The following is a 26,021-nucleotide window of genomic DNA, read 5'->3' as shown; positions in this document are numbered from 1 at the left end:
TCCTTACCATCTGAGCTACCAGGGAAGCCCTTTCTCTGCTCTCTCCCCACCCCCACCGACCCCAGGGTCACACTGGCACTCCTTTGGGCACCTCCATCCCCAGTGACGTGTTGAACTTCAAGTTGACTAAAAGCCCCGAATTGTTTTATAACTTAATTTTCTTCTGATTATAAAAGATAATATATGTTCATTGTAAAAACATTAGAAAATGCATACAAATATACAGTCTAAATCTTCACCGCACTTCCTGGTGTTGTAAAGTTCCCTCTGCCCTGCACTTGGTTGCTTTGCTTTTAGCTGTATAAATAGGACTCTCCCTCCATCCTCCTTTAGGCCAGACGTCTTTCTAGGTCCCAGCCAGCTCTTCTGTCTCTCGTTTTGTTACCAGTTCTTATTGGCACCTGGGCAGGGCTCAAAAAACACCTGTGGTGTGGCTGAATGAATGACAGCGTCGAGACTGGCAATGGGACTGGTGAGGACCTCCGCCCAGTGCAGGGCGCACACCTCCTCTCTTCTGGGTCTGATCCTACCCTTACCCTCCCAGAAACGCCTTCCCTCCTCTTTTGTTCTCTTCAGACCCTCCCATTTTTTCCGGCCCAACTGAACCCCACCTCTTCCAAGAAATCTTTACTCTTTCAAATGCAAAAGCCTCCTTTTTGGGTCCCACCACATTGGTCATTGGTCGGCCCACACCACTTAGCCATAGTTATACATTGACTTGCATTCATCTCTCCCCTCTGCCTGGCTGCGGCCTCTTTCCCTGTCTGCTGAGGCTCACACTCGGCAGCCATCCTGCAGAAGCCAGAGATCATTTCAGGCCCTCAAAATGTGACCATCTGGCCTGACCTTGTCAGTGGCGTCCCACCCCCAAGCTCTGCTGAGGAAGGGGAGGCAGCAGAGCCTCAGAGGGAGCCCTCCCCCAGCCACCATCCCTGGCTTCCGGGAAACCTTGCTCCTGCTAAAGTTTACATAGCAGTTAATCATCTGGGCTTCGACAATGGGCTCTGCTCATCCTGGGACATGGAAAAATGGGATTTGGTTTGTCATTCACATTGGGAGGCTTCTAGAGATAAAAAGAAATCCTCTGTGCCTGGCTATTTAAAGAGACACAGGGAGGGCTAGGGGCCCTTCCACCCTCTGCCTTCACACGGAAGAGCCGTGGAGGTTAGATCAATGTTTTCCTTTTTCTCACTGCACCAGGGCTACCCACCCTTCTCCCAGAACGTACGCCAAGGGCCCAGGCCTGGCAGCCGCCTCCTCCATCCCTGGCGAGGCTGTGATGGAAGAACACTGAACGGGCACTCAGGCACCCAGGTCCCAGAGCGATCAGGGCTCCCCAGTGATCCTAGGTAGGTGATGGGCACGGCCAGGTGATCTCTAAGTTTCCCTCTACTTTGAGCTGCCTAGAGGTGCCATGCCATCTGTCAACCTCCCCATCAGCAGTGTGCGCCCATCGCAGTGTGGCTGGAAGGTCAAGGGTGCTAATACACGATGTGCCTGGCCTGGAACAAAGGCTATGTGGGTGTGACCGTCCCCACAGCTAAGAGTCTGACCCAGAACTGACAAGCGCCCTCTATTCAGGGAATGCGGCTCTTCCTCCTCTGGTCCTGGCAGGGTATGGGGAAGAGACTGGACCCTGTGGCCACCATGGAGAACAAAACGGGGTCCTGGGGTCAGCAGGCACTGACCGCTTAGACCATGGGCAGGCCACTTAATCGAGCAGGTTCTTGTCTTGACTTGAGGGCCACTGCTACCTGTAAAAGGCTAAAACTTTGCATAGAATGTATCCACTGTTTTGATTAATTTCCCTGTAGGTGGGGGAAAAAAGCCTATAAAACAAAAACGCTGAAACACAGAAAATGACAGTTCTTTTATTTTGCTAGCTGAGGGGAAAGTTATAAAATAAAACAGACAACACAGAGCCTTACAACTTCCTTGGATAGGCAATGAACACAGAGATGAACAATGACCAGGTAACAAACACAAGGATACAGACATGTAAACAAGACAGAACTTCCAGAGAAAGTTATTTTATACATTACAACTTCCAGAATACAGCAGCTCTTGCAGGCTCTAAAGTAAAATGAAGCAAGACTCTTCCAAAACCATCCACACACATTCAGAGCTTTGTCAGAGAAGGCCCCCTCCCGCGTCCCAGGCTGTGTGGATGCTGCAGGAGAGGCCAAGGCTGGGTCCACCTGGGCTTTGGCTTTGCAGGGGGGCTCCACCTGCTCTGTGCTCTCTTTCGAGTTTGCCTTCTCATTCTTTGGCAGACTAGCTCCAGCCCCTGCCTGTCTCTCCCTTTTGACCCACAGCCCTTTCCTGTTCTTAGTAGGAAACCCGGGTAAAGCCAGGGGAGCCTGGCCGAGTCCTTCTAATGGAGCAGGGGTGCAGGGGTGGCTCCCTCCTCAGAGGCTCAAGGGCCAACCCTGTCGTTAGAAAAACAGCAAAAAGGCTACAAAGATAACTGGTTAACCATCTCATACTGTTCTCCCTCCAGAAGCTTCTGATGTGTTTGGTTATTACTCTGTCCCATTTTTTTTGCTCCTGTCCTAGGGTTTTTGACTCAGCCAGGAAAGAGCAGACCTCGCAGCCTGGCCCTGCACTCTTCTTGTTACTGCCGGCGGTGGACCCCTGGGCGCATCACAGACTCATCACCCCACCACTGGTCTTAGCCCCACGGCCCCAGCCAGACAAACCCTCGACCTCTGGAATGGTGAGTTGTTCTGCCCATGGTCTGTCATCAGGAGGCCAGGGGGCTCTTGGTCACTCGGAGGCTGGCCTTGAAAGGATGTAGGAAGGAGGCAGAATTCCAAGGAGGGAAGGGCAGAAGCTGTGATGGGCTGACCCGTCAGGAGGAGAGAACGGGGCGCAGTGCACCCTCCCCCAGGGCTGGAGGGAAGTCTTCGATTAAATATCTCGGGAAAGATGAGGGTGGGTGAGGGCGGCCACCCCACAGCCGAGGCACAGGGGAGGTGTGAAATGTCCAGGATAAATAGAACTGCGTGGGGAGGAGAAAAGCCAGCTCCATCCTCTCTTAAAAGCAGTCGCCATCGGCACCAAAAATATATTAATATCTGTACACTTGTCATCTTTTTAAAAAAGAAATAAAACCTCCTTGGCACCAGTAGTTGACTTCTTAAAAATGAGGTGATATGTGGCAAGGCCTCCTGTGTATGCACGTCCACGGCTGTGCACACGCACGTGCATCTCCCTGTCAACGAGCAGAGCCCTGTAGCCCTGAGCAAGAGGAACACAGCCGGGTGGGCCATCGCTAGCTCCTCCATCGCTGGTGTTTGCCGGGGTGTCCTTTGTAAGGGCACCCGACTGCCATCCACAGGGAACCAGCTGCCCCTGCCCTGGGGCTTCAGAGGCGAGGGACAAGAGAATCACCTTCCCGTACCTCGTCTGGGAAGAAGTCCTATCTTTGGACTCAGCTGCTCCACAGGGAAGGCAGTCCCGGCCTCGCCCTGCCCCACATGGCTGCCCAGGCTCAGAGCAGCCTCTGCCCAAAGACACCAGTGCAAATACAAACAGAGGTCAGTAGTGCCAGCCTGAGCGAGCACGCGTGGCCAGCTCCAGGCCTGTCCTGGGTGCTCCGGCAGGAAGCCGCAGAGGGCGGGCTGGCGGGGCAGCGAGGAGGCGCCCCCACCCTCTCGGGGCGCCGCCGCTCAGACGTGGTGGGCACCCTGCAGCAGGGAGGTGACGGTGTTCTGCAGGGCCACGGCCACCTTCTTGGAGGTCTTGCGCAGCAGCGGGCTGTCGGGGTGGTGCTCCTTGAGGTGGAGGACGTGGCCCTCCTGGCTCTCGGACGTGCAGCCGCACTCCTCGCACACGTACAGCTTGGCCCGCCGCTCCTTGTATGCGTACTTCTGCTGCACACCGTGGATCTTCTTGAGGTGGGACTCCAGAGAGCAGCGCTGCGTGAAGGCCTTGTCACACAGGCTGCACTTGTAGGGCCGCACACCTGCAAGGTGGGTAGCGCGGGCATCAGGGACCCAGCTCTGGGGCACAGGAGCCCCAGCTCCCCAGCGGCCCGAGGGAGGGGAGAAGGATGTCTGCCCCGAACACCCCGGCCCCCCGCCATAGCCACGCGGCTGCTGGGCCTCGCTGCCGGGCGGGCCCCTCTCACCTGTGTGGGTGCGCACATGCCTCTTGAGGTCGAAGGTGTCGTTGAAGCCCTTCCCGCAGTAAGTGCAGAGATGCCTCTTGACGTCATTGTGGCACTTCATGTGGCGGTTCAGCATGCGCTGGTAGGTGAAGGCCTTCTGGCAGATGTGGCAGGTGAAGAGGTCTCCGCTGGGACCGTCCCCCAGCGTTACCTGTGGGCAAGGGCGGTGTGTGTGACAGACACCCAGGAGCTGGGGCTGCAGGTGGCAGATCGGGAAGACGCACCGCGCCAGCCCCCAGCCCCGAGGAGGGGCGCTGCCCACCCAAGGGCCACACCTCTGGGCCGCTGGCTCCCAGAGATGGGGTGGTGGGGCCGGAAGCCGCCTTGGGTCCTCGGTCAGCCTCCTGTTGCTCGGTCAGCCTCCTGTCGGGCTCCTGAGTCCCTCTGCAAGGCCCTTCTTTGCCGTCTCTAAAGACAGGCGGCCAGCTCCCGACAGAAAGAGGGCAACTCTCCCTGGCAGAAAGCCCCCCTTCGCTGAGCCCAGGCGTCCCCTAGCTGCTGCTCAGTTCTCAGTCTGCGCCTCAGGATGGGGAAGGCTCCACAACGTGGTCGTGGTCTCCGCGCCGCCCTCCCAGGCTGAGGCCGCTGGGGGCCTGGAGCTCCCTCACCTCATGGGCCAGCCCAGCCCCGGCTTCTTGAGCCTGACATGGTCTCGTCTGGGCCCCTTTACCACCCTGATGACTCTCTTTATAAAGGTTTCTCATTTTCAAGGTAACTGTGCAACACCTCAGATCTGTTCAGAAGTGGAGACGTGGTCTCCGGGCCCTACCTCTAAACGCTCAGAGGTTGCTTGTGCTTTGTGGTGGCCTTGTCACCGGCCACGCCGCCTGAGCTCCCCGGGCCCGAGGTGCCCCGCTGTCACCCATACCGCCTGGCCCTGTGCTGTTCCTGGCACTGGGTAAAGGCCGTGTTGCTCACTGAGCAAGCTGTTTGGGGTCAGGACTCACGTCTCTGCCTCATCTACGGTCCCGCGCCCTCTGCTTTCCCTCCACGTGCTCCCTAGCTGCTGGGGCTCAAGGGCTGGGAGGAGAGGCCCTCGGGGATTGGGGTGCCGTGTCAGTTCCCCTGTCAGCCGCCTAGCACATTTCCTGGTGATTCCCGGCGGGTTACAACACCTGGCCTCCATGGGTGAGAGAGGAGGATTAGCCTTTCCCTGACAGTTTTCTCCGGTCTCTTGGCTCACAGGAAGCTCCATGAGAGCCCTTCCACGAGATCACCACTGGCAGGTGCTTCCAGGTTCCAGAACTTTCAGGAATGCAGGCCTCGTGCTCCTGGAAAGCAGGGCCGTTTCCGCCACCCTGTGCTTCTTCCTGCCTTGGCTGCTGAACCTGGGTTCATCAGGCCCCGCCCCAGATGCAAGGCCCTGGGTTGGAAGTGTACATTTCAAGGCAGAGACTGCTGGGCACATGCCTCAGGGGACAGCTGACCACCGAGCAGACCCCAGACCTCACTCTTGAGGCGGCAGAGACAGGGGCCAGGCGCTCACGCCTCCCCGCTTTTCCAACGACTTCTGTGTAAGGGCTGCCTCCCCTCAAGGCCAAAAACAAAAGTAAACAACCCCCACAAAGGACTCCAAAGGGCTGGACATCTCTCCAACCTCACTGCTTCTCCCCAACGCATGGCATTCTCACTTCAGACTCACTTTTCTTTCTCACCCTGTCTATGCCCCAGGGAGGTTCACATCTGTAGAAATCTGGACCCAGATCCAAAGCCAGTCTGCCTAATCTCATTTGGGCCACGTCTCGTGGGCAGGACCCATGTGGACCCACGTGCCCCTGGGCCTCAGGGACACTGTGAGGATCAGTACCTTCATCTTGGTGCGCAGAAAGCCATGGTCTCTGCTCTGCGGGCCTGCCAGGCGGCTCATGTCTTCGGAGGGCAGCTGGGCCACCACGCAGGGCCCGGGGGTCACACTATAGCTGGAGTTCCGAAGGCTCATGTCCAAAGCCAGGGGGCAAGAAGGGGGTTCGGCCACCGAGGGCTCTGGTTCCTGGTAGGGCTGTGGCGGGCAGAAGCCCAGGCTGACTGCGAAGAGAAGAGCAGCCAGGTGAAGGGCATGGAGGGGAAAAGGGGACTCTGTGGGGTTTCAGGAGGGCTCCCTGGCAGTGAGCTGGCTAGAACCGTGAGCCGCTGTCCCGCCCCTCGCAGGCATGTGGCAGAGCAGGGCTGCCCCCAGCCCACTGCCCGCCACACCTCCCTCCCACCCCATTAAGGTAATTACAGGTGACGCCAGCCAAGCGCCACGGCCCACAGGCCTGCCCGCTGAGTAATTTGTGTCTTAGCGGAACTGGGAGGACCGAACCTGCGCTACCAATTATTCCTCCCGAGTTGTCTGCCGGCCCCACCTGGGCCAGTCCCCCTGGATTCCAGGTCTCATCCACGCTCCCGCAGGGACAAAGGGCACCACGGGAGGCCCGGGGTCCCGGGACTCATCACGGCCCCAGAAGGTCCCGGTGGTCAGGGCCACTCAGGGCCTCTCCTCCAGGCAGATTCAGCTGCTGGTTGTGGGGAACTGGGTGGTCCTAACCCCTCCCTCCTTTGGGCCAGTCTGTCCCTCACACTGCGGCTGTTTGGGGCTCCAGGCTCCCCACTCCCGCTGGCCCAGCCTGGCAGGCAGACAGGTGGGCGGGGCGGAGCAGGGAGGAGGTCAGGGAGCAGCAGGTGGATGTGGCCTAACAGTCTCCTGGGCAGCCTGCCTGCCTGTGACGCAAGCCTCCCCCGCAGCAGGGACCGCTCCTCACCGCTCCAAGCTCAGTTCACGGTGGCGCCTAGAGGGCCTGGGCTCCCCCCCGGGCAGTGACACCAGCGACAGCAAGCAGACACCTCACACACGGGGGCTTGGACCCCATCCCGACTAGAGAGGAGGGGAGGTCTCCCGAGTGACAAAGACGAGTCTCACACCCCCAGAGCCGAGGCAAACAATCTAATGTTTCAACTTAGTGTTTTTCCCCCAGAGAGGCTAAGCTAGGAACATTCTCCAAGCCTCAGAAGGAAAACTCAAGAGGGGCACAGGGAGGAAAGGATGAGTGGGCTTCCGGGAGGGGACTCAGGAGGTGGACTTAGGATTTCAGAGCTATGAACAGATCCCCTGCGCCACTGCCCCCTGGCCAGTGAGACAGTGGATGGGGACACAAGGAGGGGCGGCCCCGGCAAGACGCAGTGGGAGAGGCTGGAGGCGGAGGGCTGGGACCCGAGGGGGCGGAGGACACACTGATGGAGGAGAGGCAGCTGTGGAGGCACCCCAGTTTCGGGAGAGGCCCCGGCTCTCGCCCCCTCAAAGTACAACAAAGGTCTGACGGGGAAAGAATGTGCTTGCCCGACACCCAAACCCGTTTGACACCCAAACCCGTTCGGCTGGCACTGGCGCCGTCTGTCTGTCCGTTCGGGGATTCTAATGAGCCACCTCATTCTGGGAGTTGATTCACCAGCGCCTGGCCCCGGCCTGGCCTCTCTCCAAGCTCTGGGCAGCTGGACGTCAGGCCAGAGCTCTCAGGGGTCCCCCCAGTCTTCCCAAAGGGACGGGGGCTGCTGAGGACGGGCGTGTCTGAGAGCTGGCAGCTTCAGCTGATGCCAGCTTACGTGGCTATTGGAGATCCTGCCTGGGAACTCAAAGCTGGATGACAATTTCCATTTTTCAATCCAGGTAGAGATAAATAGGAACCTCTACCCTCTCTATCTTTCAGTATCGGGTAGCGTTAGCGAGGCTCCCCAGCGCTGGAGCCGGGCCACACCGCCTGCACACGGAGGAGTGACTGCAGGTAAGGGTTAACCGGTTTGCACCCCAGTAAGTTATCACCCTTGGCTCCCTTGCACCAGCGGGGTGGGGGTGGGGGGTCCGAGGCCAGGGTTCTGAGATCTCAGACCGTTTGGGGAGAGACCAGTGCCTGCCTCTCTCATTCCACAGAAACCCCAAAATGATGGTGCCAGGGAGCCGGGGACAGGGAGTGGGCCTGCCTGGCCCGCTTCCGTGCGGCTTCTACCCCAAGCCAGGGGCAGGTGAGGCCATCAGGGTGGGGTGCTCGCTTCCTCCTGCCCACCCAGCCAAACCTGCCTTCCCGCCACCCCCAGGAGCCTGTCCACTCGCCCGCGAGCCGCTCCTGTGGCTGGGTGTCACTGAGTCGCAGGAAGCAGAACTGGTTGGGTCCTGCCGGTGCTGCTCTCTGTCCCCTAATTAGACGTTTCCGGCAAGGTGGCGGCCGCTGTGGCTACTCATCGCCCGCCCACAGCTGAGGAGCGTGGCCAGGCCGCGCCAGCCGGGTCCTCTCCCCGCAGCCTCAGGCGTTCGAGGGCTCCCCTTCTGTCTGCCCAGCTTGCCTCCACCTGGATGAGGAGTTCAGAGCAGCTCCCCCTGCCCCCCCAAAAGGCCTTCTCCCCACTCCTCGGCCTTCAGCAAGTCCCTCAAGCTCCTGGCCCAAATACCAGACAGGGTGCTGGGTCCTCCCCATCCAAAGCCTCAGGCCAGGGCCGGGCTCTCTGGGCAGAGCAGCCGAAGGAGGCGTGAGGACACCCAGCCTCCGCCTCCCAGAGGCTGGGGCTGCACCGACCTGGAAGGGGGTCGGGGCTCAGCTCAGCCCTGAACCGGGGCGGAGCACAGCCCCGGCTCCTGTCAGGCGGCCTTGCACCCTCATCGGGAAGGGCACGGTCCCCGCACCCGTCTCCTCCCGCCCCCAGGTCAGCTCCTTCAAAGGAAGCCAGTGAAGCCAACCGCCCGAGGTGGGCAGCCCTGGAAACACAACGGGCCGTCTCTCAGCCTGTGGTTCCCATCCTGTGAACGCCAAGTGTTCCCCTCAGACGGGACCTTCCCCCCTCTGCCAAAGGTTTTTCATACCGAGTCCACAGCGCTGGTCACCCGGCACACCCCAGCCCTCACGCCCGGGCAGACGCCGCAGGACTGGGCAGCATTTGCGTGCTGCCCACCCTCCCTCCCGGGGCAGCACCGGGAGCCCCCTGTGGGAGGCCACGCTACCCCAGCTGAGAGTGAACAGAGTTAAAGAGGAAGCCTGACGTCACCAATGGCCACACTCTGCTCCTGTCCTCCCTGTGCCCAGAGGACTCGTCCTCACCTGCTCTCTTTCTGGGACAAACAGTCTGGCAGGATTCTGCCTCAGGTCACCCAAGCGAGGGACAAAGATCCAGGGCAGCTTGGGTGATGGCACCCCGTGAGACAGCCAGGGAGCCCACTGAGCCCACCCTTCCCACCCATGGGCTGGCTGCCTACCTTCCCAGCCTTGCTCCATGGAGACCTCACTGCCAACCCTTCCCAGGAATTAGAATAATTACCATCAGAGGCATAATCGCGCCCCAGCTCCACTCCATCCCACCCCAACACGTGTACGCTGGGGCCCCAAGCTGACTTTCTCAGGCTTCCTATCTCGGCTGGCCCGGAAAGAGAGCTGCCCAGCAACCCACATGGCCTCGTCAGAGCCAGGCTGGGGAAGCTCCAGGCCCCCACCTCAGCCTGGCTGCCTCCCTGGGGAGGGCACGTGCTGGGGAATTGGCAGAAGGGCCCACAGATGCTGTGTCCCAAGCTGGGGAGAGGGCAGAGGCCCCCGGATGCTCATGGCTGGCGCGTGTCCTTCAGCTTCCAGGCTGGGTCGGCCCCTCCAGGTCCGTCCCAGCCTTTGGCTATTCCTCTCAGCAGGGGCCAGGAGGACCCCCGCTTTATCCTCGTTCCTCTCTGTTCCTGGGGCTTCCTCTTTGGTCCAGGAGATGGAATTTAGCTCCTGGGTACAGGTGCCTGAGTTCATCCTCAAGAAACCAGCAGCCCTCCCACAGTCAGTACTGACACAGCAGGAGAAATGCCAGGGAGATGGAGGCCAGGGGGGCCCAAAGAAAGGGCTTCTTAACCATGAGCCCTTTCAATGCTCCCAGCAGGAGTGGCACCGTCTCCCACCCCCATGGCCTTCCAGCCCCTGTGCCCACCTCTGGGCCTTTCCCTCAGCTTTGAGGGGAGACTGAGGCCAGGGGACTGAGGGTGGGAAGCCTTTAAAATTGTGCCTCAGAGAAGATGCTGGAGTGCTGGTCAGCCTGGGGCCCTGGAGTCACAACTGCCAGGCCAGGGGCCAGAGCCTTCAGCCAGTAAAGCCCTTCTTTGCAGGCATTCTTTGCTGCTCTGAGGGTCTCAGAGGACTGGGGTGGGAAGGTCAGACCTCAAACGCTTCGTTCCCCAGCCCTCCCAGTGCCTCTCCCGGGGGGACCGGACGGGGTCAATGCTTAGCTGGTCACAGTGTGCTGAGTCGGTGGGGTGGGGTGAAGGAAACGTGCCCAGCCGGCTCCTGGGGTCACGGTCCGCTGGTGATGGAATGGCCCAGTCAGGGGACAAGCCACCACAAAACACACTCCCCACTCTCCTGCCATCTGAGGCGCCCGAGCGGAGCCCGAGAACATTCGCTTTCTCATTTCCAAAAACTGTGGGAAAGCTAGTGGGCCACATGGTTTTGAGGGGCAAAAGTCAGTTCTTTGACTTCTACTCTTGGCTTGACCCCACAGGACTTTGCCTGGCAAATTCTCACCTGCATCTCCAGGTCAGACCCCACCCTACGTCCAGGGTGGTCCTGCAGGCTGAGCAGCTCCCCTCACCTGGACAGCAGCAGCAGGTGGCACAGACATCCAGATGCCCTCCTCCGCACCTGCTGGGCCTGTCCCTGGGTGTAGGTACCCCCGCCCCCCACCGCCACTCCCACCACGGCCACCAGAACTGCGGTGGGGAAAACCACTAGGACACAAGGCAGCCAACGATTTGAACAAGCGGAATTTCTTTGTCCTTTGTAAAAGTCACCACATGATCTGTTACTGATTGGGATGTGAAATAAAACTAAAAATAACAGCACACTGAGTCTCAAGCAAGGCTCCGCTCACCTTTAACACAGTCCAAGTTCGGTTTATCAGATCCCAAGGAGCAGCTAAGCAGCAAGTCAAACACAGGTGAGGGAGGAGCAGGAGCAAGGAAGGGGGCCCATGGCCCTCACCCTCACCCCTTCCGGACCTGAAACACCATCAACTCCCTGGGGAACTTGGAGAAGCAAGAAACCGCACAGAGAATCCTGGGCCTGCTCACTTCCCTTATGTCTCAGTTTCCCCACTGGGATCATCAGGGCTTGGAACATTCTCTCGTCTTAAGGAGGCTGTAGACAGGGGCCAAGGAGCTTGAGCCAAGGCTAAGCTGTGAAACACCCTGCCAGCACCCTAGGTCATAGGATCCTCATATCGCTCAGGCCACCGTTCCACTCACTGTCTCCAACCATGCATTCAGGAGAGAAACTGAGGCAAGAGCCCTCACAGGGCCCCTCACCGCCCTCATTTCGCCACTTTCCTACAAGGCCTGGGGCGGTGCCGGGGAGCCTGCAGATCAAGGGTCAAAGTCGGTTGGTTAATTACAACCTCTCCCCCCTTGGAGGCGCTGGGCAGGGTGTTCAGCGCATCCCCTGCCCCACCCCCCAGGCCTGGGGAGGGGGAGTTCCGAAGGAAACCGGCTCGCTCCCAACCAAAGATTCTGTTGGGGGTGGGGCGGACAGAAGACTAACAAGGAAGATGCCGCCGGGGCAAGAAACAACTAGGTTTACTCATTCCAAGTTGACTCCGACGCTGTCAAGGCGTCTTCCGAAAATAAACTGGCTGCCCCAGCTGCCCCCGGGCTGGTCCCTGGCTGTGGGATGGGTTCTTTAAACCCCCTTTCAGCTCACTGGTGTCCTCTTCGAGGCTGAAGGAGGCGCGTTTCTAACCGAGGTGAGACCCGATCCCACCTTTGTCTTAAGGGCTGGTGGGATGCAGCCGGGCGCCTTCCCGGCCGTCTGGCGTTCCCCACGGCTGGGGGGCTCCCTGCCTGCCCGACCCCCACGGGGACCTTCTGGCCACCCGTGTTGTGGGGGAAACGGAGAGAGCAATGAAGGTGGCCTACGCTCTGGGTCTTCTCTTGCATTTGCACAAACCTCAGCCCAAACTCCAGCTCGCTCCCGGCCCCCCCAAAGTGACACCGCTCCAGTGCCCTCCGCCCGCCTCATAAAAGCCCCGGCTTTCTGGATTTACGACGCGAGAGTGGAGGGTCGCCGGGGCGGTGACACCCCGTTGCCTCCCCTGCGCAGCGGCTCGGGCCGGTGGAGGGGAGGGCGGCCCCACGCGGGCCCGCGCGCCCCCGCCGGGGCCTGGGAACCGCTGTGCCCCCGCGCCCACCCCGCCCCCACATGGCCGCTCCTTCCGCCCGCCCTGCCCTCCCCTCCCCCCGGCGCCCGGGGTCGGCCGCGCCCGCGCGGGCTAACGGGGCCGCGGCCGCTTAAACATTAAATCGAGCGCCGCTGCTGCTCCGGCCGCCGGGCTCCGCGCCACGGCGCCCCGCACGCCGCCCGCTCGACGGGGCCCGGCGTCCTCTCAGCGGCGCGGGGCTCGGGGCGCGCTGGCCGGGCGCCTCACCTGGCACGTAGATCTCGCCGCGCTCCTCGTCGGGGAGCTCGCTCCAGTTCCTCTTGCACGTGGAGACGCACGGCTTCTTTACTAGAAACGCTCGGGGCATCTTCGAACCCTCCTCGCGCGGCACGGGCTGCTTCCGCAACTAGAGCCGGAGTCGTCCCACCTTTCCCAGGCCGGGCTGGAGGCGGGCGGGGGGTGGCTGGGGGTGGGGAGGGGGGCAGGTCGGAGAAGAAGTAGCCAAAGCGCCCCGCGTTCCGTTCCGCCGGGAGGCCGTGCCCGGGACGGCGCGCGCCCGTTTCAGCTCGGTGGAGCTGTTGCGTCCTCCGGTCCCAATGAGGTCCCCTGCAGCCAGGTGCAGCGGGCGGCGGGGAAGCGTCTCCCGGCGCGACTGGCGTTCCTCGCGGCCGCTCGCGGAGTCTTAAAGTGCTAGCCGGCCGGACGGGTTCACGCTTTATTGGCTCGCGGCGGTGTGTGTTGGTGGCTGGGGCGGGGAGGGGGTGATCGAGCTAATTAGCTTGGAGTGGCCCGGGGAGCGACGGCGCATGCGTTGGGAAATAACGGTGACAACCCACCTATTTGTTACCTGTCGAACCGGTTTCCATTCCGCTGCCGGTGAGGTGGCCTCGCGGCCTGGGCGGGGTGGCCGGGCGGGGGCGGGAGCAGGGCACCCGGCTGCCGGGCCGGCCCGGTTGCCGCCCAGCGGGAGGGCTAGCGTTCGCCAACCGGAGTTTCGGAGAGAGAGAGCCGACGAGCAGGGGAGGGGAAGGGGCAACGTTATCCGGCGCTCGCACGCTCCGCCGGTGATGAAGTGAAACTCGCCCGACGGGGCCCGGCGCGCCCCGGGCGCCTGGGGAGGCGCGAAGCCGTCGGGCGAGACTGGGCGGCCCGGCCCACACTTGTTGAACCGGGCCTGGGCCCAGGCGGCCCCGGGTCTCAAAGGCCTGGCTGAGCAATTCGTGGCTCAGCCCAGAGGTATTGGCTGGTTGCCGGCTCCGTGCGGAATGGCACGCGGGGCCGCAGGAGCGCGCAGGCGGGTGGACCCGCAGGCCAGGCCGCGCCGGCCGCAATACAAAGCGGAGAGCACCCGCCGGGCCCGGGGCCGCCGAGAGCCCGCCTTTCCGCCGGGCAGGTGTGGAAGGCTTCGTGGAGGAAGGGTTGTTTTAAACCGCTCTGAGTTCGCCGCCTTCCCGAAAGACCCCAGCGCCTTAGCCATTGGGGCTTACCCCGCGCCCCACCCCCAAAGCCCTCGTCTTTGTCCCAGATGGCCCTATTTCGGATGCAGCAAGACTGGGGGGGGGGGGCGGATGGTGGAAGACCAGCTTCCTTCGCCTGGCTGCAGCTACGGCAGGCAAAGAGCTTGTGTCCTACCCTGGGCTCCGGTTCAGCCTGGGACCCCTCACTCCAACCATTCACCATGCCCTGCCCAGTCCCCAGGCCCAGCCTCCTGGAGGGAGCCCCCCCGCCCTCCTCAGAAGCACCTGGTGGGCCCCGTGAGGCACAGTAACTGTGATGCTTGGGCCACTGGGCTTCTCTTACCAGCTGACTAGTAAGGGCAGGGATGGGACCCCTTCCTCTTTTAGCTCCCCTCACTTCCGCCATGTAAAATAAACTAATATTTCAGAGTCCCAGCCACACACACACCTTTCTCACATATTAAATGTTTGCTGAGACAGATTAGGAGGAAATGAATCTGATAAATGAATTCACACAGTTCAAAAGTCAGGAGTCAGAAAAGGAGCAGCCTGCCTATGGTGGACTTTCAGGCATGTAGTGGAAGAAGGTAATTGAAAGAGGGAGGTTCCAGAGGCCCTTAACATACCCCCACAGGACTTCTGCAGAGCACACCCTGGGTGGGTGGGGAAAGGGTGGACTTAGGGGCCAGATGGGCCTCCTCCTCTCTACCTTCCGGGAACGCAGGAGTCTGGCTGGTGGAGGAGCTTTCCTTTCCAGCCTGTATTGTCCGTGACCTGAGAATCCCTTGTCTACGTCCTGGGGCTGTGTTGAGGATGGTGTGAGATCTGGCAGGGGCATTAATGTTTGCCCCCTTGCCCCTCCTTTCCCAAGACTGTGTCTCCCACAGCCCACACTTACCTTGTCAACCATCCACTCTTAGCCTGGACTCTTACCCTGGACTCTCAAACATCCGATAAATGTTTATTGAGCACCCTGGTTGTACCAGACCTTAACGGGCTGGGACACAGTAGGGACTTTGTGGAAACTCTGATGAAGTCTTCATGGATAATGCTGGACACGGGCAGTCCTTCTTATGGGGGACGAACTCAGGTGTCTTCACTTGTGGAAAGAAAGTTCCCCAGTGTACCCAGTGTATAGAATGAGGCCCTGGGGAAAAAAAAAAAAAAAAAAGAATGAGGCCCTGGGAAGGAGAGAGATTTGTCTGTGTTGTCCACCACTGTATCTGCAGCATCTGTAACAGTGCCTGGCACATAGTGGGTGTCAATGAATATTTATTGAATGGATGAATAGCGTATGTTTTTTTTTTTAAATGATTTATTTATTGGCTATGCTGGGTCTTTGTTGCTGCTCGGGGCTTTTCGTTGTGGTGGTTTTTCTTGTTGTGGAGCATGGGCTCTAGGTGCTCAGGCTTCAGTAGTTGCTGCGCATGGGCTTAGTAATTGCGGGTCCCAGGCTCTCGAGCACAGGCTCAATAGGTGCGGCCCACGGGCTTAGTTGCATATGGGATCTTCCCGGATCATGGATCAGTGTTCCACTGGCAGGCAGATTTTTCACCACTGAGCCACCAGGGAAGCCCCTAGCCTATGTTTCTTGACTCAGGTGACACAGTCTTTCATGTTCCAACTGTTGCTAGAGGCATAAATGCAGAGCTAACTATTTTTTAAATTATTATAAGGAAAACTATAATGTCAGTTTAGTGACACAAGGCAGCTCTCGGAAATCGGGGGTGGCATGGAGAATGTGACTACCTAGAGTACCCGTGGCAAGCATGTCATTCAACCACAGAAACCCAGTGGTGCCACTTTCATCCATTTGGGAACTGGAAATCGAAATGTGTGTGTGAGATCTACCAATTTTTATCATTTACTTATTTATGGCTTCTCTGTGTGGCTTGTAGGATCTTAGCTCCCCAGTCAGGGATTGAACCCAGGCCCTCAACACCAAAAGTTTGGAGTCCCAACCACTGAACCTCCAGGGAATTCCTTGAAACCTACCAGTTTTTAAACACTGACTTCACTTAAAAAAAAAGGAAAAGAAATGAGTCAAATAAAATACATTTGTGGGGCGGATTTGACCTGTGGGCTGTCAGTGTGTGGTTTCTGATTTATGGTCTCTGGTTCTAGTTTATCTAGAACTAGACAGTATATGTGAACTTGGGTAAACACTGAACTGTGAGCTCCATAAGGGCAAGCACCTTCTGCTCTGTTCACACAGCGCCGGTTCAATATCATTCTCTCCTTCTTTAATTCAGTCAACAAATGTTCATTGAACACCCACTATATGGTAGCCCTGGGTATCCTGTGATGCAAGGCAAACAAAGACGGAAACGATTAGTGTGGTGCAGGACATTCAATTAGTGGTGGATGGTGACAGGCAGTTCAGTTCAGTCACTCAGTTGTGTCTGACTCTGCAACCCCACGGACTGCAGCACGCCAGGCTTCCCTGTCCATCACCAGTTCCCAGAGCTTGCTCAAACTCATGTCCATGGAGTTGGTGATGCCATCCAACCATCTCATCCTCTGTCACCCCTTCTCCTGCCTTCAGTCTTTCCTGGCATCAGGATCTTTTCCAGTTCTTCGAATCAGATAGCCTAAGTATTGAAGCTTCAGCTTCATTATCAGTCCTTCCAGTGAATATTCAGGACTGATTTCAGGTGACAGGCAAGGGGCACTGAGCTCTGAATGAGAGGTAGGAGCCAGCTGTGCAGATCAGGGAAGAGCATGAAGTGTAGATGGATCAGATGGCTCAATGGCCCCAGAACAGGAGTGTGCCCCAGGTGTGTGTCTGTGTGTGATGAACTGAAGGGTGGCTGGATCATGAGAGGATGGGAGAGTGTAAGGTCTGAGCTTGGAGAGGCAAGTCTGCCATGTCTTGTGAGGCTCAGGGCAACGGGCAGCCTTGGGGTCCGCGATGGGGGAAAGGGAGTGCATCAACAGGGGAGGGGAGCTGAGGGTGGCAGCAGGGAGATCAGTGAGGAAGCTACTGTCATGGTCCAAGCAGGAGGGGATGGTGGCCTGGGCTGGCTGCAAAACGAGCCACGAGTGCTGATTCCAAGTGTCCTCAGCAGACCTGTCTCTTTGGTACAGTGGACAGGGGTGTGAGGAGACAGAACCCCAACAGGCAAGTAAGGACCATGCTCCCCAAAGACTGGTTGCTGGCACCCACCTTCAGTGCTTGGTTCCCATCCTGAGCAGCTCTGGGGAGAGCCAGGGCAGGAGTTGGATGGAGAAGTTTTAACCCCTTCCTGTTCTCAGAGAAGGCTTCTGGGAGGAACTGGGAGGGGGTGAGGGTGGGGTTTAGGCTTAAAGCATGGTGGCTGGAGATGGAAGAGCTTCCAGGAGCTGTGCTGAGAGGACAAGCAGAACACTGGTCCTGGAGTCCGGCTGCCCCAGCCAGGGACCTGGGCTAAGCCATCTCTGTACGGAGGGCTCCAAGTTCCAACCCTGCTGTCAAGAGATGCTTCTGATTTGCTTTGGCCGGGAGGACTAGCAGGTCTTGAGAATGGACTCAGCCTTAAAGCAGATTGCTGGTGCTCGGGCAGCTGAGGTCTCTGCCTGGCTCAAATAGTGGCCTTTCCAGCCCTGTTTGACAGGAGTCCCGTGGACGCTGCAAAGCCCCTGACGAACTGTGAAGTGCTGCGCGCAACACTGACATCGCTTGCTGAGTTTTGTCCTGTGGGTTTCCAGGGCACCTGGAATCTGCCTACACCTCACTCTCCGTGTTTCCCACTCCGATCCTTGGGAACTGATTGGAGTCCTTGGGGCCCAGCATGCTCTGGCCCCGCTGGCCTCCTGACCCCGTTTGTCTCCCTTCCCGCTGGTTATGTGTATGCCCGCCACGCTGTTAGCTCTCTGGCCACTGAACTGGCCAAAGCTGGTTCCCAGCTCAGGCCTCTCCTCCGCTGCTCCTTCTGCCTCAAGGCATTTCCCCACTTGATAACCGGCTCTCTCTGCTCACTCAGGTTTCAGCCAGACATGCCCTCTTCTAAGAGACCTCTCTGAGCACCCCAGCTAAATCCTTGTCCCACCAGTCACTTCTGTCCCATTACCTTATTTTATTATTATTTTTTGCAGCATCTCTTCCCATGAAATTTTGTCTTGTCTGTTCCATTCTCCCCCAGTGTAAGTTCTGTACATGAGGGACCTCTTTTAACATCGTTTTTAGTAGCTTTATTTAGATATAGTTCACATACCCATAAAATTCACCCTTTCAAAGTGTACAAGTCAGTGAGCGGGGTTTGGTTTTGTTTTGGGCCATGCTTGTAGGACCTTAGTTCCCCCAGCAGAGATTACACCTGCACCTTCAGCAGTGAGAGCACGAAGACCTACCACTGGACCAGCAGGGAATTCCCAGTTCAGTGGGTTTTAGTATCTGCACAGAGCTGTGCAGTCATCACCACTGTCTTCAGAAACACTTTCATTGCCCCCTAAAGGAACCCCCTACCCATTAGCAGCCACTGTCTATTCCTCCCACACCCCAGCCCCTGGTACCCATGGCTCTGCTCTCTATGGATTTGCAAATTGATGTGCTCTTTTTTTACATAAATAGTTTTTAAATTTTTATTTTTTAACTGAAGGATAATTGCTTTACAGAATTTTGTTTTCTGTCAAACCTCAGCATGAATCAGCCATACGTATACACGTATCCCCTCCCTTTTGAAGCTCCCCGATGTGCTCTTTTTAAAGCGCCTCTATATCCCTACTGCCAGTGCTGTGAGGATGGGTTATCTCCCATTTCACAGATGAGAAAACCGTGACTCGGACCCCTCTGGAAACGGACTTTCCCTATTTTAAGCCTTGTGTCTCATGTCTCCCCAGAACTGAGCTGCCCTGAGGAGGATGGAAACAGCAGAAAGAGAAGAAATGAGCCGGGGGGATGGAGTGGGGAGTTCCCTGCTGCAGCCCACACCCAGGGCCTCTGGGCTGGAAGGTCACTCTTAGGGGTGGGCTTGCTGACTGCAGATTCGGTGCTGGTGGACTAAGCTCAGTGTAGTGCCTGGCCTGTGCCAGGGGCAGTACCAGCAGCCCACTCCCACGGGAGCAGACACCTGGGCAGGCAAGTGAAGGCAGAGAGTAGCTGCCCTGAGTGGCGGGCCAAGTCAGGGGTGGCACAGGGCTGTTGCCTGAAGGCTGGACTCCACTTTTTAGGAGCTCTGTGACTTTGAGCAAGTGACTACACCCGGCTGGGCCTCCCTTTCCTCCTCTGTGAACGGACCCCATCATCAGGTCCCTACCTCCATGAATCCATGCGGATGCTCCCACCACAGCATCCAGAAGCACAGCGCCAAGAACTCCCTCCCTCTAGACCCTGGGCCCCAAGGAGCCAAGGTTCTGAAAGACTGGCGGCTGTCAGAGGCTGAGCGGGGGCCAGAGCCAGCATCGTATTTCCTGACCCTTTGAAGCCTGGCTCCTCCACTGTAAAAAGGGGCTTAATAATCATTGTTCCCTCCCTGTAAGTGGTGATGGCTGGGGATGTGCAGTTATCAGCACCCTCTGGGCCTCAGACAGGGAAACCAGACAGGCTCCTTGTTACCCCCAAGCTGCCTTCCCTCCCAGGGTTGCTGTCATCTTGGCCTCTTTCATCTTAGACTTAATTAGCAGACAGCCCCACCCCGCAGCCTCCCTGGCAGGAGTCATCACTCCCATTTTATAGGTGGGGAAACTGAGGCACCTAGAGGGAAGTAGTTTGGGGCTGCCGCCTATGAGTCAACTATGGAGCCGGGGCCTAGAGGAGCTGGGACTAGGTTTTCCAGCTGAACTTGTCCTTTGGGGTGGATCCGCCTGGCACTCTGGGCACCCAGAAAGCCTCTTCTCCAGCTCTCTCTACCCCACCACTCCCTACCACCTCTCCTCTGGAGGGCAGCGGGATGGGAATAGGGAGGGGACTGCCAAGCTTGGGGAAAGGAGAGAAACCAGTTGGCAGCAGCTAGAATGGGGGCTCAGGCCTGTTTCATCTTCGAAACAGGCTAATTAGAGCCTGGGGCGTTTCTCAGACCAGTGGGCTGTGGGTGTGGGGTCTGGACACCTGTGGTTCTGTGCCCTGGAAACCTGCGGTCAGTGAGGCCTCTGCAGCCTGGACCCCGGACCCAGAAGAGGCTGCTAGGTGAGCCCCCGGCTCAGCCTCCTGCATGCCCCCAAAGAGCCCTGGTCCAGCCCTCTTTAAGTCAAGGTAACTGGGCTCGGGCACTGCTTGACCCCAGATCTGCGGCGCAAGGCCTCAGTTTCCTGGTCCGTGCTAAGCGTCCTGGGAGCCCCGTGACCCGCCGGGCCTTGCCAGTCCGCACGTCTGCATCCCGTTGTCTTCCTGCTTCATAGCAGCTGGTGACTTGGCCCCGCCAGCTTTACCCTAGCAGATCGTCGGCACGGCCTCCGGCAAAGGTCAACAGCTTCCGCCTGCCTCGTTCCCGGCGCCGGCTCCGCGCCCCCAAGCCGAGCGGGTGGGGGGCCCGGAGCTGGCGTCGGGGAAGCGAAGCCAAGTCCTGCGGCGCCTGCCCGACCGGTTCCGCCAGGCCCGCGGCCGCCCGGGACTGCACCTCGCACACCCCCCAGCGGCCACACCGAGAGCCCCAAGTACTCATGATCCACTTCACCCCCCGAGCCTGTGGGCGCTGGACTAGGGTGCGCTGCGCCCAGGCGCCGGCGCGGGGCGCGCGGGTTGCCATTCTCGGCATCCCGGCGGGCGGGCGGGCCCTCGGCCGCTGGCCACCTGAGCTCCCCGAGACTGCAGTCGGCGCGCCCACGGGGACCCGGGCACCGGGAGCCCGGGCCCACCCAATTCCACCGCCTCTGCCTGGGCCTGCGGCGGTTTCGGGGAAGGGGGGCTTGCGCAGAGCGGGACAGTTACTCAGCCCCAGCGAAACCGGCGAGTCGGCACCTGCCGGCCGGGAGGGCGAGGGAGGTGGTGGACCCGTTACGGCCCCGCCCCCGCGCGGGGCCCGCCCCGTCTCGGCCGCCCACGCGCCGTGCGCCACGCCCCGCGCCGCCAGCCCGGAAGGAGCCGGCAGTCTCCAGCGCCAGCGTCAGCTGAGTCAGGCAGGGTGAGAGGGCCGGTCCGTTACCGCGGGCGCCGGGGGCCGGGGCGGTGCTGTGGTTTCGGTGCCGGTTGCGGGCAGGTGGCCTAATGAGCTCTCGGCACGCACCCCGCGCCAGCGGCCCGCCCGGCGCCCCCGCCCTTGCTCCCCGCGCTCTTGCCCCGCGGGGACCCTGGCAGCCCGCCCCAGCGTCACCCCCGAAGCCTCTGGGTTTCATCTCGGGACCCGGGTGCGGGGTTCTCGCTGGTGTCTGAGCGCGGCCGAGGGCGGCCCCTTTGGGGTCTGCGCATCGGCTCGAGCGCCCTCTAGCGGCCGTGGGGCCCTGCGTGGTCCTGGGCCGCACGTCTGACCCTCCTCCCTCGCCTCTCTCTAGAGGGATCTGTGTGCCCGACCATGGGGCCTTTCAGCCGGGAAACCTGGGCCCAGCGCCTGGGCACCTTCCGGGCCAGCCCGTCCGCCTTCATGGCAGGTCCCGAGGGTGAGGATCTGGGTCGTGACCTGCTAAGCGACTTGAGGAGTGAGAAGCTGAGCGAGCCGATGAAGGTAGGCCCCCCTGCCCGAGCCCTGGTCCCAGGTGTTTATCCCAGCGCACCGTGTCCCGACCCTCAACTTCGTGATGCCCACCCCACGCCTTCCCCCATCTCCAGGTTGCCCTGCTGGCTCTGAGCTTGGAGTACCCAGCCCAGCTGTGGCCGGACGCCCCTGCTGCCGAAGCAGCCGCCACGTCTCTGTTGGACACTCTGGTCCTCCTACCCCCGCGGCCCTCAGCTCTGCGGCGGCCCCTGCTGCTGGCGGCCACCACAGCCTTGGTGGCAGGAGGTGCGCTGAGCCCCGCCTCGGGAGCCTCCGGTCGGCTCCTGCCCCTGCTGCTGGGCTTGGCCTCGGGTCGCGATCTGGGGCGAAGCTTCGGCCCTGCCTCGGAACAGCGGCCCCTGCAGGCCACAGCGTGGGAGTGCCTGCGGGAACTGGAGAGCTGCCGGCCGGGGCTGCTGGGGGGCTGCCTGGGGCTGCTGCGGGCCCTGCTGGGACGCGAGGGCCCGGCCCAGCCTCTCAGCCTGCTGCTGGCACTTGCTCTGCGAAACGCCTTGGTGATACAAGCCAGGGCTGGAGCCGGCCTGCAGGGCCTGCTCACGGCTGGGGACTCTTCCATGGAGGGTGGTCCCTGGAACTGGACGCTAGCTGAGGAGGGTGAGGTCCACCTTCAGCCCCAGGCACCCAGTTGGCCGGCGGCTGAGGAGGGCGAGTGTGGCCTTGCGGCGCTGGAGCTCAGTCCTGAGGAGGCCCGGGAGCTGCGGGCCACTGTGGCCCAGCTTCTGGACTCCTCCTACCTGCTCACTCCTGTGGCCCAGGCCCAGCTTCTGTGGCTCCTGGGCTGGGCCCTGCGGGGTCTTCGGGGACAGCCACCAGTGCTCTTCAAGCCACAGCTGGTACGGCTGCTGGGCACAGCCCAGCTGACACTGCTGCACGCCATGCTGGCCCTGAAGGCAGCCTTCGGCGAGGCCCTGTTCACTGCCCAGGACGAGGCCTTGCTGCTTCGCCGGCTCACCTTGGCTGCTCAGCACCCGGCCCTGCCCCTGCCCATCCATCTCTTCTACCTGCACTGTCTCTTGAACTTTCCTGAGAACTGGCCGCTGGGACCCACAGATGAGGAGGCCGCCCCACTGTTGCTGGGGTCCCAGCTCTGCCGTGGCCTCCTGCCCAGCCTCCTGAATGAGCCGATGGCCCTCTTGGCCCGCCTGCACCTGCTGTGTCTGCTCTGTGTGGAAGATGAAGAAAAGGAGGAAAAGGGCCAGGATCGGAGTCCCCGGCACTATCTGGAGGAGCTCCTGGCTGGCCTGCGGCAGAGGGCAGCCCTGGACGACGGCCCCCGGGCCTTGGCTACTCTCTGCTTCCAGGCCTCATACTTAGTTGCTCACTGCCTGGCTGGGCAGCCTGTGGTACTGACACCTTTGACCCAGGGACTGGCCCAGTTGTACCGAACCCGGCCTGCACTGGCTCCCCATTTCGTAGACCTCCTGGATCAAGTGGGCCCTGAGCTGCAGGAACCCTTGAGGGTGGCCTTGCGGCAGGAGGTGGTGTCCAGGCCAGGCAGAGAGGAGGCCCTCCGTTGGCACCTGCAGATGCTGGCCAGGGTGGCAGACGGGGATGCCCAGAGTGCCACCCTCAGCTTTCTGAGGGCTGCAGCCACCCACTGCAAGGACTGGGGCCTCCAGCAGGCCCTGCTGCGGGTCTGCCGGGCCCTGCTGCGGGCAGGCGTTGGGGGAGGCCTGGCGGATTTGCTGCAGGCGCTGGCCAGGCAACTGGAGGACCCTGATGGGCAGGACCATGCACGTCTCTACTACATCCTTCTGGCCCACCTGGCAGGGCCCAAGCTCGGGGTAGCCCTGGGCCCCTCCCTTGCTGCACCTGCACTGGCCTCCTCACTGGTGGCCGAGAACCAGGGCTTTGCTGCAGCGCTGATGGTGCAGGAGGCTCCGGCCCCGGTTCGGCTAAGTGTGGGTCCTCGCAGAGCCGAGGGCCCAGTCCCGGTGCTGCGGCTCCAGGTGGAGGTGCTGGAACCGGTGTATTCTCTGGAGCTGCGCTTCCGTGTGGAAGGACAGGTCTACGCACCCTTGGGGGCTGTCCACATGCCCTGCCTGTGCCCTGGCCGCCCCACCCGCCCTCTGCTCCTGCCTCTGCAGCCCCGACGCCCAGCTCCTGCGAAGCTGACTGTGCGTGCCCTGTATACCACACCCAGTGGCCTCACCTGCCACACTCACCTGCCACCCCTGCTTGTGACCTTCGCTGACCTCTTCCTGCCTTTCCCCCGGCCCCCCGAGGGGGCCCAGCTGGACTTCTTTGAGGAGCTCTGGGGCTCCTGTCTGCCAAAGGGCACCGAGAGTCGCTTGTGGTGCCCTCTTGGGCCAGGGGGGCTGGAGGCCTTGGTGTCCCACCACCTGGAGTCCTTTGTGGTGGTGGCCCAACCCCCTGTCAGCTACCTTGTAGCCATCCGTCTGCCCCCAGACTCGCGGTTGCTGCTGCGGCTGGAGGCAGCCCAGGCGGACGGAGTGCCTGTGGCCCTGCGGACTGATGACTGGGCCGTGCTGCCCCTGGCGGGGGACTACCTCCGTGGGCTGTCAGCAGATGGCTGAGCCCGGGAGCCAGGCTGGGGGCTGGCAGGGGGTCGCCGCAGGACAGTGGCCTTTGCAGGCTCTTGCCCAGGAAGGGCTGCTGAGAACCAGGACACAGCACTGTGGCTCCTTTCTTTAAAACACAAAAAATTACATTTGCTAACAGCACTGACTGGTTTGTTTCCTTTTGGGACCTGGTTGGGGGCAGGCATCTGGGATGGGGTTCAGAGGCTCTAGGAGAGTTTCCAAGCTATGGAACCCCCAGACTGCAGGGCATCAAACTTCCTTCCTGCCCAGATATGCCTAGCATTCTCTAGAATCCCTGCCCAGGAGATAGAAGAAAAAAGAGCCACATCTTTGCTTCCCAGAGAGGGAAAACCCTTGCCCCAAACCACCCAGCAACTTAGGAATGGAAATGAAGCTGAGCTTGAACCTGACCTGTGAGCCAGTGTTTTTCAACTCCAGAGCTTTGCAAGGTCCCTGCACCCGGAGCTTAGTTTAGCTAGGATGGTGGGCCAATGGGAGAAGCAGTGAGAGGAAGCTGCAGCAGCCTGGTGGTCCCTGCCCTAGCAAAGGGGTTCCTGGGTTGTGTTGATTGGAGCCAACTCGGAAGGATCTGCTAGTAAGGTTTGGGGGCCGATGGAACGGACCTCCCATGATCTGGGCTGAAATTAGGATGACTTTGCCTCACTGCAGCCTTCCAGGCTCCTCAGTCCATGGGATTCTCCAAGGAAGAATACTGGAGTGGGTTGCCATGCCCTCCTCCAGGGGAAATTCCCAACCCAGGGATAAGCCCACTCTGTGGACCTAAGAATCTTGCCAGGTAAGGAGACAGTTCCCCTAGTCCTTTTTCCAAATATGCAAGATACTTAGAGTTCAGATGTATTAAGGCCAACTCTGCTACTAGTCACCAAGCTGTTTTTCACACACGTTGCCTCACTTCATCCTTGCAACAGCTCAGCAGGGCCCCACAGATGAGGAAATCTGTAGGCTAGAGGGGTTGAGTGATTTTCCAACAGTCACCCAGCTGGTTGGTAATCATGTTTTGTCATCGTGGAGCAGGTTTCCATTACCACAGGGCCGCGTCCCCACCGCTCCCTGCCCTGGATGTCCCCCAGAGGCTGCAAGAGCAGCATTCGTGAGTGCTGGGTGGACAGCCAGAGGCGTGGGCCTTACTGCTCTGGGGAACAGGGCTGTTTGGCCCCTGCCTCTTGGGCACCCAATCTTCCCCTCCTGTTTGGGGTGGGCAAGGGAAGGAAATAAGGGCTCAGGACAAGTGGGGCTGTGGCAGAGCTGGTCAGGAGGAGGTCTGTCCCAAGCTGGAGCTGCTGCAGTAACTTGACATGTGATCTGGGCAAGCCATTGCCAAACCAGTAAGTGTTCAGTTCCAGGAAACAGAAGCTAAGTCTGCAAATGTTAACGAGGGTCTGGAGTAGGTTAGAACTTGGACTAAGTGAAGAGACTGGAAGTTGTCTATAGGATTTTTGAAACACGACCTTTGAAACACGTCAATTCTGGGGAGCAAAGAGGTGGAAGGGAAGGGAAGGGAAGGGATTATGCTTTGGCATTTGAGTATAAAAGGGGAAACAAATGGAGAAATTTCACAAGTTCCGCAAGAGGAACAAGATCAGAGGACCCACGCTCCTCCCCTACTCAAAACAAACAAATCCTTCGAAGTGTCTGGACTTTTCAGTGTTGACAGAAGAGGGCGCACTAAACTAGGGCTCTTAAAAAACACCCAGCCCCACAGAACAGAACAAGAAAAAGATTAACAGGTTCATACAGAGTTATTGCAAAATATGAGAACATGAATTTCATGACATATCTATGAAGCCCAGTTCACACACATTCCTGAACAAAAACAGCCAGGAAGCAAAAGAAATCTGTAATATAACACTCAGAACTGAAACAAGCATTTGAAGGCATGCAAAGCTACCTGAGAAATTTAAACACCCAAGACGAAATGAAGAGAGAGTTGATTGAACTGCAGGCAGGAGGTAAGCAGCTGGAGTTCATTCCATGTGGACAGAAACTCCAAAAGATCAATAGGACAGTTGAGAGAGGAGGCTGGATGGGCCCTGCCCAGATAAAACATAAAAGAGGCCACATATTT

At 59.6% G+C, this 26,021-nt stretch overlaps 2 protein-coding genes and 1 long non-coding RNA gene across 5 annotated transcripts; 2 read left to right on the top strand and 1 right to left on the bottom strand.

The window, feature by feature from the left end:
* Positions 1 to 1,851: 1,851 nt before the first annotated feature.
* Positions 1,852 to 12,999, bottom strand: OVOL1 (ovo like transcriptional repressor 1). The gene is made up of 4 exons (XM_027959750.3): positions 12,578 to 12,999; positions 5,979 to 6,196; positions 4,133 to 4,322; positions 1,852 to 3,967 (listed from the first exon to the last, which is right to left on the bottom strand). Exons 1-4 carry the CDS (start codon positions 12,675 to 12,677, stop codon positions 3,672 to 3,674), a joined length of 804 nt encoding a protein of 267 aa, XP_027815551.1. The 5' UTR covers positions 12,678 to 12,999; the 3' UTR covers positions 1,852 to 3,671.
* On the top strand, positions 7,619 to 11,002 carry LOC121817561 (uncharacterized). Its single transcript, XR_006057532.1, has 2 exons — positions 7,619 to 7,929; positions 10,661 to 11,002. It is a non-coding gene; the product is annotated as an uncharacterized LOC121817561 (long non-coding RNA).
* AP5B1 (adaptor related protein complex 5 subunit beta 1) lies at positions 11,766 to 24,076 on the top strand. 3 transcript variants are annotated; one of them, XM_060404318.1, is made up of 3 exons: positions 11,766 to 11,896; positions 21,172 to 21,341; positions 21,446 to 24,076. In XM_060404318.1, exons 2-3 carry the CDS (start codon positions 21,192 to 21,194, stop codon positions 23,927 to 23,929), a joined length of 2,634 nt encoding a protein of 877 aa, XP_060260301.1. In that variant the 5' UTR covers positions 11,766 to 11,896; positions 21,172 to 21,191; the 3' UTR covers positions 23,930 to 24,076. The 3 variants fall into 3 exon arrangements, with proteins under 3 accessions (XP_060260301.1, XP_027815439.1, XP_060260300.1); XM_027959638.3 differs by lacking the exon at positions 11,766 to 11,896 and adding an exon at positions 20,739 to 20,804; XM_060404317.1 differs by lacking the exon at positions 11,766 to 11,896 and having other exon boundaries at positions 20,739 to 21,341.
* The last annotated feature ends 1,945 nt before the right edge of the window (positions 24,077 to 26,021 follow it).

Source organism: Ovis aries, chromosome 21 (assembly GCF_016772045.2).
Source record: "Ovis aries strain OAR_USU_Benz2616 breed Rambouillet chromosome 21, ARS-UI_Ramb_v3.0, whole genome shotgun sequence".
In the NCBI taxonomy this organism is placed as follows: domain Eukaryota; kingdom Metazoa; phylum Chordata; class Mammalia; order Artiodactyla; family Bovidae; genus Ovis; species Ovis aries.
The sequence above is the reverse complement of the archived record's forward strand: the minus strand, read 5'-3'. Positions and strand labels throughout refer to the sequence as shown.